Source organism: Numenius arquata, chromosome 16 (assembly GCF_964106895.1).
Source record: "Numenius arquata chromosome 16, bNumArq3.hap1.1, whole genome shotgun sequence".
NCBI classification, from domain to species: Eukaryota; Metazoa; Chordata; class Aves; order Charadriiformes; family Scolopacidae; genus Numenius; species Numenius arquata.
The window spans coordinates 1,958,061-1,972,376 of NC_133591.1; the positions used below are offsets into that span (position 1 = coordinate 1,958,061).

The 14,316-nt window shown below is 50.2% G+C and overlaps 1 protein-coding gene across 1 annotated transcript in view; it reads left to right on the forward strand.

Annotated features, from left to right (window-relative positions):
* Window positions 1-14,316, forward strand: part of TTC28 (tetratricopeptide repeat domain 28) — a 154,673-nt gene that overhangs the window by 91,322 nt on the left and 49,035 nt on the right. Inside the window, exons 4-5 of the mRNA XM_074159776.1 lie at window positions 505-777; window positions 1,780-1,910. Coding sequence (XP_074015877.1) covers window positions 505-777; window positions 1,780-1,910 — 404 coding nt within the window. The remainder of the gene's footprint in view (window positions 1-504; window positions 778-1,779; window positions 1,911-14,316) is intronic.

Here is a 14,316-nt window from a genome sequence, read left to right on the forward strand (position 1 = left end):
AAGGAGCAGCTTCTTTCTGCAGTTTTTGTCGTGTCTCTTGGTGGTATCTGGATACATTGGTATCTGGACAGGCACAGATTTTGCAGCGGTTTCAGCTGAAGGTTTGTGCTGAAGCAGCAGGAACTACAGGGCTCTCATCCACTGCTGACGGCCCATTTCCACTTCCCTGCAAAACTCTACAGGTGTTTTCTGCATTCCTTCTGCCGTTAGACCAGTCTTCAGAGCTCAGTGTGAGACTGCTCTGAATTCTTGTGTTGTCTTCCTGAAGGGCTTCCTGCAAGGCAAACAGCAGTTTGCTACATGTTCTGTCTCGTTGTACTAGATATTAGATGATGGATTTGAGCCCTGAGTTCCCATAATAAATCGTGGGTTGATTTGGACAGTCTGGCCCTTAACTCATGTGTCATTTGGTTACCAAAAAATGAAGAGGAGTTGTGAAAGTGATTTCTGTACACAAATAACTTGGTTTGTTGAGTAACTCCTGCCTTTGTTTTCGTATTTCAGAGTCCCTGGAGCCCACCTATCAACAACTGCAGAAGATGAAGCTGGACAAGAGCCCCTTTGTTGTGGTGTCCGTGATCGGCCAGGAACTTCTGACCGCGGGCCACCATGGGGCCTCTGTGGTGGTGCTGGAGGCTGCCCTGAAGATCGGCACTTGCAGCCTAAAGCTGCGGGGATCGGTGTTCTCCGCACTGAGCAGCGCGTACTGGTCCCTCGGGAATACGGAGAAAAGCACTGGATACATGCAGCAGGACTTGGACGTAGCCAAGACTTTAGGTAAGAGTTCTCATTTCACTGAAACTTGGGTGCTGGATTGGTGCAGACAGAGCAAATCAATAGCTGTGTTAATGGTCAGCATCTCTCTGTAACGCTCAGGTGTCCGTGGGTTTTCACAAGCTGCTAAATCATATCTGGAATTTCTGAAATGTGCAAAGTACAGGCTTGTGCAGCCCTTTTACCCCTGTGTGGGAGGGGGCAGGTGGTCAACGAATGTGCCAAGGTTTTACAGGGTCCTCTAGTTTTCTGGTGTCGGGTGTGCGGGAACTGATTTTATCCCCTGTGTAGACTTGGGCTCAAAACCTTAAAAAAACTAGACAGAAGAAGGTTCTCAGTCTGAGCTTCTGAGGCAGTTGCCAGGGAAGGAACAAATCAGTGAGACAGTGGATGAACAAGAGGGTTTAAAAAATAAACAAATTAGAAAATCCCTCTCGTGTACGATATATCCTGAGAGCTTTCAAGCTTTCAGGGTGCCGTGGGAGAGGAGACAGTACGTGAGACAGAAAGGCAGCACCTTGCAGAGGTAGAGAAGACAGTGGTGGAAGGCTCTAGCCAGGAGAGTTCACTGGAAGTACAGGGACTACTGGCTTGAAGGTGGCAGTAGATGTGGTTTGTGTCGGAGCCGAGCTGTGCTGCAGAATTGCTTTCAGGGGAGAGCTGGCATGGGCTTTGCTTGTTTGAAGCCTGGGCCACTGACTCACTTTCACAAACAAATTGCTAATGTCAAGGAAGGAATAAACATGGAAGAATGGGAAATTGCCAAGTGTTAGGCCAAAGAAGAAATTAAACAACTCTAAAAATAAGGTTGATGGCTATTGTAGAAGTTTCTGAAGGCCGGCAAAGAGGAGAGATCGGGCTGTGTGTTAAAGATAAGGATGAGTTTGTTCTGATGCTGGTTCTTGCGCTGAAGCATCACTTGTACGGTGTGTTCCAGTCCGTCTGGTGGGCGCTTCCAGCCCCACCGTTGTTGACTAACCTCTGTTTTGTTTGCATGTGACTCAGGTGACCAGACGGGAGAATGCCGAGCTCATGGGAATCTGGGCTCCGCATTCTTCTCCAAAGGAAATTACCGGGAGGCCCTGACTAACCACAGACATCAGCTGGTGCTCGCCATGAAACTCAAGGACAGAGAGGTAGGAAGCTCATTAAACAGACGGAACTGGGGGGGTCAGTGCTGATCGAGTGTGTCAAGGAGCTTTGTCTGTCTGTGCTGTTACTCTGAGAATTTGGGAGCTGTGTGATTTCTCCTCCCAGCTGCGTGTTTTGTTAAGGAAATGGTTTGTACCAGTCGATCCAGTAGGTGAGAGTGGCAGGATGCGTGGTTTGTCCTGTCGCCTCTAGTCTCCGTGTGGCTCTGAGCGAGTCATTCCGCCTCCCTCTTCTTTCCCGTCCTTTTTCTTCCTGTAGGCTCTAGGGTGTGCGGGTAGGAGCTGCTGCTGAGTAGGTGTCCATACAACGTCTCTGCAGCTGAGCCCTGGCTGTCATCAGCTTTTGTTTCCCCTGTGAAGGAGGTGCTACCACTTCAAAATCTGTTCGGGTGCATCCTGTGTCGTGCCTTTCCCAGAGAAGTGATGAGCTTGGCTCCCTGTTCCAAATAAAATATGCTTTGTGTAAAAGGTAGTGAAAAGAAGAATCGGTGCAGCCCTGAAAGTATGCTGTTGTGTAAAGTGTACGGGCTGCTCGGGCTGGATCTGATCCGCCCTGACCATTTACCGTTCGGCTCTGGAGGTGTTATGCTGGGCTCCCTGCCAGGCCAGGGAAACATGGGCTGGAGAGGCTGCCCCAAGAGATTTCTACCCAAAGTTCACTGTAAGGACAGAATCGTAATTTTAGTGTAAGTTACAGATTCAAAAGCTATTCCCCCCCCCTCCAGTGGCTTCCCCTCTACTGTGAACGGGCAAAACAGAGGGCCTGGGACGGCAGGTGAAGGCAGGTGTGGATTCATGTAAATGTTTTGGGGAGATCTGAAAACTGAGGGAGATCGGTTTCCCGCTGATCAGTCATTGAAAAGACCCATTTGAATTAGGGAAGTGCTTTAGCAAAGTGTTATCTTATAATTTAAATACCAAGTAAGCCTTGGAGAGATGTGTCTTTCGGTAGGTTGTGGAAGGACTGTGATGGCGGGAGGGGCCTGTGAGACGTTTTCGTGATGATTTTACCGGCTGGAAAAACCTCCTGAATCACTCCCGATTTCCTTGTTTCTGTTCGTGCAGAGCAGACAAGCTGTTAGTCGACATTGGTTTTACAGTTTTCTTGCTTGGGGGGGTCCCTGTTCCCGCAAAGAGTCCAATCCTACGTAGCTGCTCCTCCTCCGTGGTGTCCCTCGGCAGCAGGTGCCCCTGGCGCGAGGAGGGGGATGAAGGAAATGGCTTCAAGCTGCAACAGGGTAGGTTTAGACTGGACATAAGGAAAAAATTCTTCACAGAAAGAGTGGTCAGACACTGGAACAGGCTGCCCAGGGAGGGGGTTGAGTCACCATCCCTGAATGTGTTTGAGTCGTTTGGATGTGGTGTTGGGGGATATGGTGTAGGGGAGAACTTCGTAGAGTAGGGTTGATGATCGATGATCCCAAGGGTCTTTTCCAACCTGAATGGAAATAGCTATGAAATAGCTGGAAACTGGCTGGACTGGTGCAAGCTCCTGGGGTAAACTGGGTGCCCCAAGCCCCGGGGAAGCCACAGCTGCTGCGTCTCACTGACCTCGGGCCCCTGATCTAAACAGATCCCAACGGTCGAGGAATCCAGGGAATGAAGGCTAATCAGGATAGTTCTTCGTTTATGGCACATCTGGGCACGTAATTAACAGTTATTGACAACAAATGACTACTTGGTTTAGCAAGAAAGCTGAGCTGCTTGGATTTCCTGTAGGATGTAACCACAGGAAATTAATTTGGCGCTTTCTGATGACATCATCTTGACCACAGAGCTTCCTCTGAACAAAAAGCTGTTTTTCTTGGCCTCCTTTGCAGACATTTTTATAATGCAAATGTTATAAAGTTGCAGTAGTGCTGATGCGAATTCCACCAGAAGGGAATTTGCTGGGCGACTGTAATGAGGTAATTGTTTTACCTCCGACCGTCCGGAGAATTGGCTCAGGAGGTAAAAAGTGCTCCTTTGTGTGGGACGCCGCTGCCCTCCGAGGGAGGTGTTTGTTCCAGGAGCCTCTGCTGGATCGTGTTGTCCACAAACCCAGGAGGGATGACAGAGGGTCTGGCTGCAGCGTTCACATCTGTCCCTCCCCGGGCAAGCCTGGAGACGGGGAATTTGTCAGCTGAGCGGGGAATCGTAGAAGCTGCCCACATGGACTGTTTTTAAGATTTTAAACGTTTTCCTCTCGCCGGCGCAGGGAGTCTGTGCAGCTCCTGTTACAAGCACCGGATCATACCCAGCACAGTCTGTAGGTCCAGATGGGTCGTCTGCTCCCTGCAGTCACCGCGCGGGGGAAAATTCAGGCTGTTTTGTGATACTGGTGCCCAGGGAAGGAATGAAGCAGAAGTGGCTGGGATTTGGCATAAATCTCTGGCGTCTCCAAGAGAGACCTCGGGGTATTGAACATATAAGAGTTTGTGGTCTGTGCGGACGAGTAAGAAGCCTGGTTCTTGGCAAGATGCTGTAACGGCACCATGAAGGAGGCATCTCCAGTGTCATTTTGATGCTTTCCATCACAGTTAAGTGATGGGTTGGTTTTTTTGGCCAGCTGCAGTGGCTGGTCAAGATATTCAGATGAGCTAATTCTGTAAGCTTGTTTCTGAAAGAATTAGCAGACTGAAAAGTACGGTTGATTCAGGAAACTAGAAATCATAAGGGACTCGGTCTTTCTTTCCGTGCATTGTTTGGTTCCTGTGGAGCTTTGCAGATGGTCACCATGGTCAGGAGGGTCCCATCCTAAAGGACGAGAGCAGAAGGGAGGTGCAGGAGGAGAGGGGAAGGTGGGCAGGACCATCTAGAAGGACAGTTATCTCTCTTCTGATGGAGGGGAGGGTGGGAGTTCAGCTCTGAGGTCGTTTGGATGCAGTTAGAGAGGAAGCAGCAGCACAGCCTGATGTCTCTCGTTTCTCTGTGAAGATGGAGCAGAGCAGATTTCAGCGTGGGCTGTGCTGGGCTGCTGCAGAGCCTGGGAATGTACTCAAGCTGAGAATCCCGGGGAAGTCTCTGCTGCTGTTCTTCTTACAGCCATGTCTCCTGTACTGCCTGAAGCGAAGCTGAGGTGGATATACCCATCTGTGCCACTGGTGGCAGCGTGGGTGTCACTGAGCGGTGTCTTCATGTCCCCAGGGTAGACAGCAGAAGTCTGACCGTACCTCCCTAAGCGAGTGGGATGCTGTGCAGCTCGGGTGACCACGGGGTGACCGCAAGAACTGGTGCCTGGTGGGACTGTAGCTCTGCGCGTGTTGGGGAGCTCATCTTTGGGCAGCTCCATTAGCACTAGCTCTAAAAACCACTTAATTTGTGCAGAGAGGTGGAAACAAAACACTCTTGGGCTGGTGAGACCCTTAGGTACAGGCTTGTCTTTTCCTTTCTTGTTCCGAGCCAGCTGCAGGCTCTTAGTTTAACCTCTCCTGTCCTGAAGTAACGCCATGCTGACCCGTGGGGGGTTAGTGCTTCTGAACAGAGTCCGAGAGCATCCTCTCTCTCGGCTCACCCGGCTGCGGTGGAGTGAAACATTGACTTGGTTTCTTTGCCGCCTGATGATGCACGGATAAAGAGTCACAGCCCTGCCCGGCACCAGCAGCAGCCTCACGTTCTGGTGACGTATTCTGTGCTTTCCGTTACTAAAATGTCAGTGCCCATTGCTGGTTAATGTGCTGAGGAAAATGAACCCTGGATGCTTGGGCTGCTGCTCTTTTTTTCCAGTTTTTACTTAGTGCCCATGAAAGGTCAGGGCGTTTTACAAAGAGAGGTTCCCTGAACCAGCACCAAGGTAATCGTGACACGCAGGAGGAAGAGTGAGGGACTGTGTTAAGGGAGAAGAACTGGGGTTACAGTGATTTAGCTCATTGTCCTTCTCCCATCACAGAAGCTGGCTCTAATGAGCACAAGGAGTTTGCAGCCTGTGAGCTTTTCCTCAGAGAGGACTAAGCCCTGCTGTTACGCTCGTCCAGGATTTCTGATTGAAGAGCTCTTTTTCCGCCAGCCAACGGAGTTACAATAGCGGGATCACCTCTGCCAAGTCAAAAATGCTCAGGATTAAATACCCAGGACAGGGCTCACCCGTGACAGTGGGGCTGAGTACTAACGACTGAAGGTATCTCCACTCAAAACAGGGAATAAATCAAACTGATGCTTTGTAGGGAGAGGTGGTGGGGCAGAAGGTCAGATTCAGTAATGATTTAAAGTCCTGGTAGAAGGTAAACTCTAATGAATTCCTGTGTCTTCATATAAAAGACTTTATAGTGTGAATAGGCTGGAGCAGGGTGACAAGGCAAGATTTCACTTAAAGGATCGAATTAATATTTTGTATAACTCAGGGAGTTGAACTTGACACTGAACTTAAAATGTGTGTCCTGTGATCACCTCCCAGCAAAAATAGGTGGTGAATTCAATCTCCTCTACCGCCTGTTACCTGATCAACGCGAGACATTATTACATCCTAGGAGTATTACTACAAGGTCATTTTTCTTTCAAGAACCTAAGGGTGCCAGGGAAGCCGTGCCCTTCAAATCATAAAGTGCAGAAGTTACATGTCCCTTTTCCAAATTCCCTAACGGTAGGCTCCGAGGCGTGATGGCTAAATACTCGCTCTGACCCCGTTTTTTGCGGCAAGAAGCTGGGGGAGGTGACGCGGAGGAGAGAGTCAGGCAGAGTTCTGGCTCACACGGGTGTATGTCTGCGCCTCTGCAAAGGCAGGAGGAGGACCAGGAGCTCACTTCACCGCTCGGGGCAAAAGCAGTTTGTGTCGTGCCCCCGTTGGGGTCTATAAGATGGTTGGTGCGTGTTGGTTGTGTTGCAGCACAAATCTATCCATTTCTAATAATGGAGATGCAGAATCTTATGTCTGTACTATATTTTTGAAGTAATTACGTTTGGTTTTTTTTAACACCAGGTAATCTGATCTTGTGAAAGCCATCGGGTAACCCTTGTACCGTGTGTCGGTGCCACGTCACGAGCTGTGATTTAGACAAGGGTAGTGCGGCTGATGCCGGGGTCAGAGGAAAGATTGGAGTCAAAAAGTAAATGTGAAAGCTTTTAATGCCTGGAACGCTGATCTCTCATCTCCCTGTTATTCTTCCATCTCTAGCTGGCCCTCAGGTGTGCAGGACTGTCCTGTAGTAGGAATTCTGTAGGGCCAGGGTGCCAAGGTAGAGCTAACGATGGGTGATCTCTCAGCACGGGTTGGAGTGGCCCTTTTTGATGATCATGTGGAAGGACCTGTGTTCCTTCCAAAGCATTTCCTTTGGAGAAGTTCTGCTTGATGGAGGGTTTTGAAGAGGACTGACATGCAGAAATGGAAAGGAAAGCTGTAGAGCTCCTCCTGGGGTTCGGTGTCCAAACCCTCGCACAGGCTACGTTTGAATCCTGCCTGGCGTAGGCCACCGACACGGTGGGGACTCCGCAGTGTAATGGCTGCCCTCTCTCCTGGGCCGACAGACGCCTTCTATTACAGCCCCGCGTTCAGAAATAGCAGGGCAGTAAGGCAAAATCATGAACTAATCATAATAAAATGAATGCTTGTGTGAAAGCTCCTTGCCAGCGCTGAGCGTTTGGGCAGGACGATGTTGCCACAAAGCCACCGGCTGCTGGCAGCTCCCGTTTGGGGCTGAACCGGGCCTTTCGTTAACGATGGAACATCCCTCTTCCCTGGGTGGGAATGAACAGGAGGCACTGGGTGAGGAGGAGGATTATTTGCATCCCTGAACTCTCCGTGGGGCTGGGATGAAGATGCAGCTGAACGACTGCAAGTCTGTTCCCTGCTGCCCCTTTTTTCGGGGAGCAGGACCACGGGACGGGCAGTGGGGACAGACTGACAGGTTTCATCAGTGCCAGCTTGCCCCTGAGTTGGCTCCAGATGCCCCACAGCTCGCAGCAATCATTCCCAGCCTGCTCTTGAAGGGATTTCCCCCAGTCTCCCCTCTAGAAGCAGCTATTTCTGGAAGGAATAGATGCAGAACTGGCCAGGGCTCAGTGTCCTCTGGTTACTGGCCATTTGTGGCCACTGGGCATCTCCATGGGCACCTGAGGCTCAGAGAATTCTCTGCAGCAGACGAGGAAGCTCAGTAGCGAGACCCATGAACTAGATTTTACTCTCTCGAGATGGTTTTTAAAACGATTGCAAGTGTAAGGCAGAGTTCATGTGTGCAGCTTCAGCAGATTTCTGGTTTTTTTTTTTCAGAAAGGTTGACTATTTGCAAGGAAGGGGGATGATGAAGATGATAATTAGAACTGGGTGGTTAAGGAGCAGAGAAGAAGGTGCTTATTAAGCAGGCTTTCTTGGGTTTTCTGTGTCACCTTGCTCTTACATATCCATCAGAGTTCTTCTGAGGTAGGGGAAGCATCAGAATGCAGAAATTCTGATTATAAAGAGAAACAGGGGGCTTGAAGCCCAGGAGACTCAAGAAGCCAGTCGGGTGCTACCCTTTCTGCTGCAGAGAGAGCATCGCCCTGGAGCTGCCTGTGACCAGAGGCCGTTGCTGGCAGCAGAGGAGTGTCACGATGGAGGGACGTCAGGGATAACGGCTGCTCTGCGTCCCTGGGGCGGGAGCCTTAGCGGAATACGATCGCTGCGACAGACATCGTCAGTGTCTGGGCTCGGCTGGGAATTTGCAGATTGTGCCGCTGGCGGGACATGGTGTGCAGCTCAGCCGCTGGTGGGGATTGAGGTTTGCAGTTCTGGTAGTTTTTCCCAGTCCCCTGTAAAGCGTGGCTGAGCCAGCAGCGAAGCTCCTACATTTTGTAAACTACAGCTACTTACTGTCAGGCTGCGCACGTCAGAGATCACATTTCACTTTCTTATTTCCAGAAGGCGATGCACAAGGAAAGATAGATCATTCCTTTCTACTGAAATCTGTAAATTCTGTAAAGCCAAGGTTTTCTACCCCTTCCTGGAGGGAAAGGGAAATGCTTTCCAGGTGTCCTTCCTGCTGTGCTTTGTCTGTACAAGCCACATCTTCAGTAAATAGCAAATCTGTAAGTATTTAGCCTTTTGCCTGAACTCCTTGTGTGCATTATGGTACAGGGGAAAAGAATATTATTTTTTTTCCCATGTTCCTGTGCCGATCATTTTAGAAGTATCTATTGTGCTGAATTAGATAAGGAAAATGTGGAACACAGGCTGAGTTAGAAGTGGCACGGCTGTCCTTCAGGAGCGACTCTGTCTTCATTCTTAGACTCACAGAATCAGAGAATGGTTTGGGTTGGAAGGTTCCTCAAAGTCCCTCCAGTGCCACCCCCTGCCCTGGGCAGGGACACCTCCCACCACACCAGGTTGCTCCAAGCCCCATCCAACCTGGCCTTGAACCCCTCCAGGGATGGGGCAGCCACAGCTTCTCTGGGCAACCTGGGCCAGGGTCTCTCCACCCTCACAGCAAAGAATTTTTTCCTGAGATCTCATCTAAAGATCTTTCTTCCTCAAATACGACCCCTGGGGCCCTGGGGTGTACTCTGAACCTGGCCCGCAGTGCTTGGAGCTCGGGGATGGTTGTGCGAAGGCTGGAGGCTGCCGATGCTGGTCACCCTCGGCACAGCGAGCTGGATGGCTCCGAGGGAACGTGTCGGGGTGATGCCAGCTCCGGCTCGTGCTTGAGCCCCGTGTGTGTGCCCTGAGCTCAACTCCTACCTGAATGAATGGTGTGAGAAGCTTGTCCGAAACATGGGGTCCCTCCCTGGCTGCCTGCCCCGCACCCCAGGATGATTTCTGTGTGTGGACCGTGCTGGCAGCCACGGGGCTCCTGCCAGGGGTGAAATTACAGCTGGTTACGAGGGTCCCTGTGCTTGCAGTTGTGCTGCAGATTTGGCCGGAAGCGTGGATCCGTGCAACCCTTCCTCCCTGGAGAAACCATCGCAGGGCACGTTAGCATGGAGTGAGCTCATCGCAACACGTGCGGCTGGTTAGTGGTGGGCCAGGTTCCCCTCCTGGTCACCTTCTCAGGCATCCAGAGCCCTTCCACAGCTGTGTAGACTCCCCCAGGTTCTCCCTGCTGCAGCCTGTCGCTGCGATGAGGCTGGAGGAGGCTCAGGAGCAATCACAGCTTTTCCTCACCGTGGCGCTGGTGCCAGACCTCACCGCCGGGATGCAGTAGCCGGCATGTGCCGGCCCGTGGCCGCGCCGTGCCGTGGCCTTGCGGGATGGGATGGTCTTGTTACTACCCCATTCCACTGCCCAGTCACAGCCCGAGCTTAATGGGAATGAAACATCGTGCCTGTGTGGGATTTTTTAAATCTTTTTTTTCTTGCAATTGTTGATAGTTTTTAAGAGAATTTGAGAACGGTTAGCTAACACGTGCTTGCAAAATCTCCTTTATATAAGGCTCTGGTTTCTGTAGCACGTCTTTGGGAAAACAGAAAGCACACCCAGACCTTCCAGACTGTGTCTGTCTGTTCTTCCTGAGCGGTATCGTAACTGCTGCCAAGAAGCCCCTTCTGGTTACCCTTCTGTTCGTGTGTCGTTAGTTACTGGGGTGCACAGCAGTGGGCTGGGGGCTGCTCCTGCTCTGTACAGAATTTAGCTTTGCCTGGGTTATCGTTCGTGGCAGTCATCCTTCTCCATCGCATCCAAGTGGCTTTCAGGTGTTTTCACATATCGTTTCTCATAGGGTCAACTTGGTCTCTTTCTCATTGAAAATCCCAAAGTGATCATCGCCTGGTCACGTGCGTCCTCGTTTGTGCTTCATTAGCATCGCTCTCAGATGGAGTGCTAAGAACCAAATTAATTCATTAACAGCAGGCTGAGGGAGCCGGAGCGGTTTCTCTGCCCGTGGCATCTGTGTGGGACTGGGCCATACGAGGAGGTGGCCTGTCCCTGGGGCTGCCAGACTTTGCAGAAAGGGGAAAAAAATCTGAAAATCTTAGGACTGCAGTTATCTTGTTATATTTGCAAACAGTCTGGAAAATGAGGACAGGATATAAATACCTCACAAATGAGAACTGGAAAGAGTCTTCAGGCTAAAGCAATTTGTCATGGATGAAAACATTGACTAAGATGTCGGAGAGGCTGTGGAGGCGAACGTGGTGCTCGCTGCAGTAAGCGACAGAGCTTTGCAGAGAACGAGCACAGAAGGTGTTTGTTTCTCTGCTTTTCTGTTTTCTGTCCCTTTTCCTTTTCTGTAGTGAAGCCACTGCTTCAAAATAATTCATTATGTGGTTGCCTGCCAGAAGTGGATTAACTACTGCCTGTAGCAACGTGAACAGGAAGGACTAAGAGGAGAATATACCTTATTCCTTATAGCTTTATCACATCTGGCGGGAGCTCCAGAAGTAAGGAACAGGCCGAGGGGGGGCTTTGCTAATTGATATCTAGATTAGAGGGTAATGCAGCTGCTGCTAATAGAAGTGCAGGAATGGCAAGTTTAGGGTGCGACCGCTGCTACTGCATGATAGCTGATACTATGCAGCATGATACTGCATATAAAGCAAATAGCTTTTGCTTCGTGAGCTTTTTCAAGAGAAGAGATTGGAAATTACATGGGAGCTTTTGTTAAGAAATTAGTGTCTCTTTGTTCCTGGTACCACAAGAACATCAAGAGGCTACAGCCCTTTGCATGAGGGCCGTGCCTATGGATTGCAGAGATGGCAACTTTGCTGGAGTGTCCTCCTGTTCTTGTGTCAAAAAAACCCAGTATCTTATCAAAAAGATCAAGCAGCGAGAAGAGAAATGGGTGGCTGTGGTGCATCTATTCTCATAAACATCTTCAGTGCATGGGTTTACCTCTTCACTCTTGTTTCTCCATTAAGCCTTCTGTTTTTCTCTGGGGTTCTTTTAGGGGATCTTTTGAGTCCTGGAGGTACTTTTAAGAAATTGAAACAAGCTGGTTTTTGATTCAGCCTCTGCGTGAGAAACAGCTTTCCAAATCCCATGACACTTCAGGCAGGATTTACAAACAAGAGAATGGCTGGGCAGGCTGCGAACCACTCGAGCAAAAGGCTGCTCCCGGTCTCTGCTCTCCAAAGAGGTGAGAGACCAGCGTCAGTTCCTCGGAACTCAGTGGAAAATTGCCTGCAGAAACCAGAAACTGGTAAAAAGATCAAGCCCTTTGCAGTTCCTGGACTGGATACTTGCAGGAAGAAAGGGCCACTTTCCCTTTGAAAGTTGTTGTCTAATCTGAGCCCTTGCACGAAGCCTGGCACCACGGAGCCTTCTTGCTGATTTCAGGCTGGTTTTAATACGTATTTTCATTGTTACAGGGGGGGAAGCTGCCAAGAGTCACTCACTGCCCAGTGTGCAGCTTCAGCCCTCCGTCTCCCTCCCAGTACAGAAATGGGTAAGGCTCAGCTGCAGCACTAGCTGGCCTGGCACAAGTTTCCCGACTGGCAGCTGAAGTGGTGGAGGGGCCCAGCGGGATTTCCAGGATTCCCGGGGATGGGGCAGAGGAGCGGGTTCCACAGGGCACCCCAGCACCTCTGCCCCATCGTTATTGCATTGAGACTCTGTGGCTTGAATATTTTCTGTTTAAGACATACGCAAAAGCGGGGTTGTCACCTTCTGTAGGACCAAAGAGTGTTCTTGCTTTACCAGGAGACCGGCATTAATACTTTCCCGGCTTTTTGAGGAGGTGTTTGCAGATCCTGCTCCGTGCCTTCTGGAATCACTGCTGATTTTGTACTAGGCTTGAGGATGACCTGAATTGTAGAGCTGAAACCTCAATATTGGCTACTTGCTGGGAGGACCTGGCCGAGCAGATCGGGGCGGCAGAGGTGAGCCCAGCCCCTCTGCGAGGGCTGCTGAGGGAGCGGTGGGAAGCACCAGTGCGGAGTTACTGGTGGTTACTGGTTATAGAGAGTGGGACAGATTGGTTTTCCAGATTTCCTAACAGGACAGCAACTTTATTTTTACCCCTGCTGCCCTTCAAGGCTCAGGTTCTGCAGGTGTTGTGATTTCAGCTTAACAAGACCTGGTGAGAGCTCTGACTCTCTGCAGAATGTCTTCCTGGACGCTTTTTGCCGCATTGTTCAGTTCGCTGGAGTTCAGTCTTTGTCTGGCCCAGATGTTTGGCTCCGGTGTTGGACGTACGAAGTCACAGACACACACTTCCCAGTTCATATTGTTCCCGTGTACACTTAAACTTCAAACAGCTGGTCTTTGAGGGGCCTCTGCTTAAAAATCTGACCTGTGATGCGGGTGTACAACAAAGCCCTCATTAAATAAGTGCGGTGCTGTCCTCTGCCTCATTGATTTCAGCCTCTCATCGCAGGCAGTAGCCTTGCTTCATTAGGGATCAGGGGCAAACTCTCTCATATTTGCTTTCTTGGAGGAAGGCTGAGTACCAGCTGCTGGGAAAACACTTGCCATATGTGCTTATTGGACAATTCTGGGTCTTTTAGGGCCCTAGCGCTGCGTTACATCTGAGACTGAATTACCTGTGCGGCTGAGAGGATGCGGTCAGTGATGTGAGCAGCCAGAGACCCCCAGCATCAAGTGGCTGGATTTGTATAAGAGAGCATAAATTCTTTGCCTTTCTCTTTCTGTCTTTAGCAGCTCTTCTTAGAGAAAGTCAGCGTGACTGGATTCATACAGGTTTGTCTGGTTCAAATGTGATAGGATTAAGCAGAACGAAGGGAAATCTGACCAGGGCAGGAAATTTGGGAATGCACTAAAAGGCCATATGCTTTGTTTTGTTTGGACTTGTGACTCAAAAGGGAAATGTAATACTTCCTGAGGATCTCCTTTAAATGTCCCCACTTGACCTCCACAGCACACGGCTTTTAGCTGAAAGAAATGCAGTCTTCTGGTTTTACTTACCTCTCGCGGTATCTGCCGGGGCCCGAGCCCCATTGCAGTAAAAGAAATGAAGCAGAAAACTTGTGTGAGAGCTGCAGCTCTCCTCGGGCTTTCAGAAGGCCCTCCTCAGCCCAGGCTTTCCCGGATTGAGCTTCCAGGGAAGCAGTATCCAGCTTTTATGAGCAAGAGTAGCGCTAGGACTGGCACTGTAGGAGTCAGAGATTCCTTTGCCGGCACAAAGAGCTTCTCTGGGTTCTGTGGGCTCCCAGTTTGTAACGTGCTGGCTTTTTCTTCCAGGACTGGCTTTGACCAGGGCATGAGTCACTCCTCAGTGACACCATCTCGGAGGAGCCTGTGGTTTTAAATGAGGGCTTCTTTTCTTACATCATCATTAAAAATGTCAAGTCAGCAATCCTCCCTAAAGTGATTTCATGCAGGAGCCTTTTAGAATCATGGAATTGCCTGGGTTGGAAGGGACCTTTAAGATCATCGAGTCCAACCATCAACCTAACTCTGATAAAACCCATCACTAGACCATGTCTCTAAGCTCTGTGTCAACCCAGCTTTTAAATCCCTCCAGGGATGGTGCCTCAACCACTGCCCTGGGCAGCCCATTTCCTAATATCTGATCTGAACCTTCCCTGGCGCAACTTGAGGCCATTTCCTCTT